We start from the raw sequence: 4,319 nt of genomic DNA, 5'->3' as shown, positions 1-4,319 counted from the left end.
CGGAGGCAGCGGGAGTGATGCAGTTCCTCCAGTGTGAGGAGAGGGTGGCCGGTGATCTTTTGGGCCGTGTTGATGGTCGTCTGCAGAGACGTCCTCTGGGCCGCCGTGCAGCTGGTGTACCACACACACACAGGCTGGTGTACCACACACACACAGGCTGGTGTACCACACACACAGGCAGGACCCCAGGATGCTCTCGATGGTGCTCCTGTAGAAGGACTCCAGCATTCTCTGGGGAATGCTGTTCTTCCTGAGCACCCTCAGGAAGTGCAGGCTCTGCTGGGCCTTCTTCAGAAGCTCAGAGGTGTTCATAGTCCAGGTCAGGTCTTTTTCTCAGTGGATTCCCAGGAAGTGGAAGTCCTCTACCCTCTCCACACAGTCCCCGTTGATGAGCAGGGGTGGGACGTCTGTTTTAGTCCTTCGAAAGTCAATGATCAGCTCCTTGGTTTTTACTGTGTTGAGGAGCAGGTTGTTTTCTCTGCACCACCCAGTCAGCTGCTCCACCTCAGCCCTGTCTGCAGACTCCTCCCCCCGGAGATGAGCCCCACTACTGTGGTGTCGTCGGCGAACTGAATGATGGTATTGCTGGGGTGTGCAGAGGTACAGTCTGAGGTGTAGAGGGAGTAAAGTGGGCTCAGCTCGCAGCCCTGGGGGGAGCCGGTGCTGAGGCTGACGGTCCCGGATGTGTCGTCTCCCACCCTCACCCTCTGCCTGCGGTCCGACAGGAAGCTGTAGATCCACATACAGATGGACTGTGGAAGTCCAAGGTCTCCCAGTTTCTCCACCAGCTTGAGAGGAAGGATAGTATTAAAAGCAGAGCTATGATCCACAAAGAGCATCCGAGCATAAGTCCCCCGCCACTCCAGGTGGGACGGTGACGTGTGGAGCGCTGTGGCTACAGCGTCCGCCGTCCATCTGTTAGCTCTGTAGGCAAACTGGTGGGGGTTGAGACTTTCAGGGAGGAATGAGGTGATGTGACCCCGTACCAGTTTCTCGAAGCACTTCAGCACCACTGGAGTGAGAGCTCCTGGCAGCAGTCACTGAGGCTAGAGATGTGCTGCTTCTTGGGCAGGGGGACGATGGTGGAGGACTTCAGGCAGGGTGGGACGGTGGACTGGGACAGCGACCGGTTGAAAGTGTTGGTAAACACACCAGCCAGCTGATCAGCGCAGTCCTTCAGCACCCGTCCAGGGACATCCTCGGGTCCGGCTGCCTTCCATGGGTTGACTGCCTGCAGCGTGCGCCTCACATCGTGCTCCACCAGTATGAGGCTGGTGCTGCTCTGGACCGCAGGGTGTAGCTGCTCTGGACCGCAGGGTGTAGCTGCTCTGGACCGCAGAGTGTAGTTGCTCTGGACCACAGGGTGAGGTGTAGCTGCTCTGGATCGCAGGGTGTAGCTGCTCTGGACCACAGGGTGAGGTGTAGCTGCTCTGGACCACAGGGTGAGGTGTAGCTGCTCTGGACCGCAGGGTGTAGCTGCTCTGGACCGCAGGGTGTAGCTGCTCTGGATCGCAGGGTGTAGCTGCTCTGGACTGCAGGGTGTAGCTGCTCTGGACCACAGGGTGAGGTGTAGCTGCTCTGGCGGTAACAGAGCAGGAATGTATGCAGGGATCATAAGCAGGGACATGTGATCGGACTGGCCCAGGTGTGCTAGCTGCTTAGCCTTGTAGCCCAGCTTGATGTTGGAGTACACCTTGTCCAGTGTATTAGCTCCTCTGGTGGCACATCTGACGTGCTGATAAAACTTGGGGCGCACTGTTTTGAGGTTCACATGATTAAAGTCCCCCCTATGATGTGTGCTGCTTCGGGGTGTCTGCTCTGCTGCTTGCTAATGCTGCTGTGGAGCTGCGCCAGCATTAGCATCGGGTGCTATATAGGCAGCGGTCACAAACGCCACCGTTATTTCCCGAGGAAGATACACAGGCCTGCATTTAACAGTCACATATTCCAGATCCGCGGAGCGGTGGCTGTCCACAGTCACCGGTTTTTGTTGATGTACGTGCACACGCCCCCTCCTCTGCTCTTACCGGAGTCCTTCGTCCTGTCCTGCCGATGGAGAATGTAGCCATCTAGCTTGATGGCCGCGTCTGGTACCGATGAGTTAAGCCAGGATTCCGTGATCAGAATAATGCAGCTGTCCTTGACGGTGTTGTGAACGGCAGCCTGCAGCCTCAGTTCATCCATTTTGCTGGCGAGGGAGCGTGCACTGGAGAGAGAGATGCTCGGGAGCGGTGGTTTGTACGGCTGCTTCCGTAGCCGCGTTAGCTCTCCGGCCCTGCAGCCCCGCTTCCGCGATCTCTCTTGACGCCGCCGACATCGCCTCTCCGTCGGCACGGTGATCCACGAAGACCCGAGAGTTCTTGCTGTGTCTGTCGGGATGTGGTGTGAATCAGTGACATCAACAGTAACACTCTGAACTCCTGTCCCGTCCCGAGGAGCTCCTGCCTGCAACAGAAGGATTTCAGATCATCTATCAGTCCGTTAACGAAGCACTGACTGGGAGAGCAGCGAGCCGCAGCTACTGTGAGCGCCGCCATGACTCGTAAAAGGAGTGAGGAGTGTGAGGAGTGTTTGGGGAGTGTGTGAGGAGTGTTTGGGGAGTGTGTGAGGAGTATTTGGGGAGTGTGTGAGGAGTGCTTGGAGAGTGTGTGAGGAGTGTTTGGGGAGTGTGTGAGGAGTGTGTGAGGAGTGTTTGGGGAGTGTGTGAGGAGTGATTGGAGAGTGTGTGAGGAGTGTGTGAGGAGTGTGTGAGGAGTGTGTGGGGCTGGTGAATCGTCCTGCTTGATCTGGAATCATGCTTTGCTTTCAAAGTTCTCAGGAACTCAGAGTGACGGCCGCTCTGATTCGTCTGGAGTCAGTTGGAACCAGCGTCTGCTGGTCTGGGGTCCGGCTGCAGGACCCGGTCCGGCTGCAGGACCCGGTCCGGCTGCAGGCCCCGGTCCGGCTGCAGGACCCGGTCCGGCTGCAGGACCCGGTCCGGCTGCAGGACCCGGTCCGGCTGCAGGACCGGTCCGGCTGTAGGACCCGGTCCGGCTGTAGGACCCGGTCTGGCTGTAGGACCGGTCCGGCTGTAGGACCCGGACTGGCTGTAGGACCCGGATTCTCCCTGGAGCAACAGCCTCGCTCTCCATCAGCTGGTTTCTGTGTGCGTCCTCTGCAGCCCTCCGTAAATCCTCCTTGTGCAGCGTGAACGCCTGGACTCGTGGTCTCTGGCTCTGACTCAGCAGATCGGCCCCCTGCTGTGCTCGGAGCTGCTGCTCTTCAGGAACCTCAGATTGAGGCCAGACTCTCTTCTTTGTGCTGAAGCCTCAGAGTTTAAGTTCCGCTGAAGGTTCAGACTTCGGAGCTCTGCTGGGTCTGAACCGGGGTTCCGGGCGTCGGAGCAGACCCCCGTCAGACGTTCCCCCGTGGGACCGGGGGGCGGGGCCTCCACGCCTCGGCGGGGGCGGGGTTCTTCCTGCTGCCTGGCTCGGCGGCGGCGGAGCTCTGGCCAGAAGGCGTCTGTTGCTCAACAACATCTGTTCTTGTTTCTGTCTTTTCTCCCAGCATGCCGAGGGACACGCGGGCTTTGTGTGTGGCTTTTGTCCATTCCATCATTGTCTGTGGTGAAGTCTGCTGCCATAATGCCGCCCGGTCCCAGACCCCCCCCCCCCCGCCCGGTCTAGAGGCCGACTTCTGACCGGCCCAGGATTTACGGTTCTGAAGGGGGGGCCGAGGAACAGGAGGGGGGGCAGAGGAACAGGAAGGGGCGCAGGGGGACTGAAGGAGTGGAACTCAGCTGAAGTTAATTTTAGAGTCGGAGGGACAGGGAGGGAACCCTGCAGGTCCAGGGTTCTGGGTGTTCTTGGTTCTGGGTTCTGGGTGTTCTGGATCCTGGACTACCTTCCTGGTTCTCTGGCAGCAGCAGCAGTGAATCTCCTACAGGCACATTGTTTGTCCTGAACGGGACCGTCTCCCGTCTCCGGGGAGACACTTTCACCTCCGGGCAGTGGCCAACAGCACGGTGCAGGAAGGCCCACCAGGGGGTCTTCAGGGGTCTTTAGGGGTTTTCAGGGGTCTTTGGGATTTTGAGGGCGTTTTCAGGGGTCTTCAGGGGGTTTTCAGAGGTCTTCAGGTGTTTGGAGGGTCTTCAGTGGGTCTTCGGGGGTCTTCGGGGGGACAGCAGATGATTCGGATTCGGTCTGCCCCCCCCCCCCCCCCCAGTGGCTGCTCTCGACTCGCAGACAGACACAACAGAAGAACACACACACACACACATGACTGACATTGAGCAATATTTATTTGGAAAAATAGTGTGGCTAATTCCTTCATTGAGAAAC

General features: G+C 58.5%; 1 protein-coding gene across 1 annotated transcript in view; it reads right to left on the bottom strand.

The window, feature by feature from the left end:
- Positions 1 to 491: 491 nt before the first annotated feature.
- LOC115391132 (delta-like protein A) overlaps positions 492 to 4,319 on the bottom strand; it is a 9,284-nt gene continuing 5,456 nt past the window's right edge. Inside the window, exons 11-12 of the mRNA XM_030095242.1 lie at positions 1,011 to 1,755; positions 492 to 819 (exon numbers count right to left, since the gene is read on the bottom strand). Coding sequence (XP_029951102.1) covers positions 492 to 819; positions 1,011 to 1,755 — 1,073 coding nt within the window. The remainder of the gene's footprint in view (positions 820 to 1,010; positions 1,756 to 4,319) is intronic.

This window comes from Salarias fasciatus, chromosome 6 (genome assembly GCF_902148845.1).
Source record: "Salarias fasciatus chromosome 6, fSalaFa1.1, whole genome shotgun sequence".
NCBI lineage: Eukaryota > Metazoa > Chordata > Actinopteri > Blenniiformes > Blenniidae > Salarias > Salarias fasciatus.
Note: the sequence above shows the minus strand (reverse complement) of the source record. Positions and strands in the feature narration are given on the sequence as shown.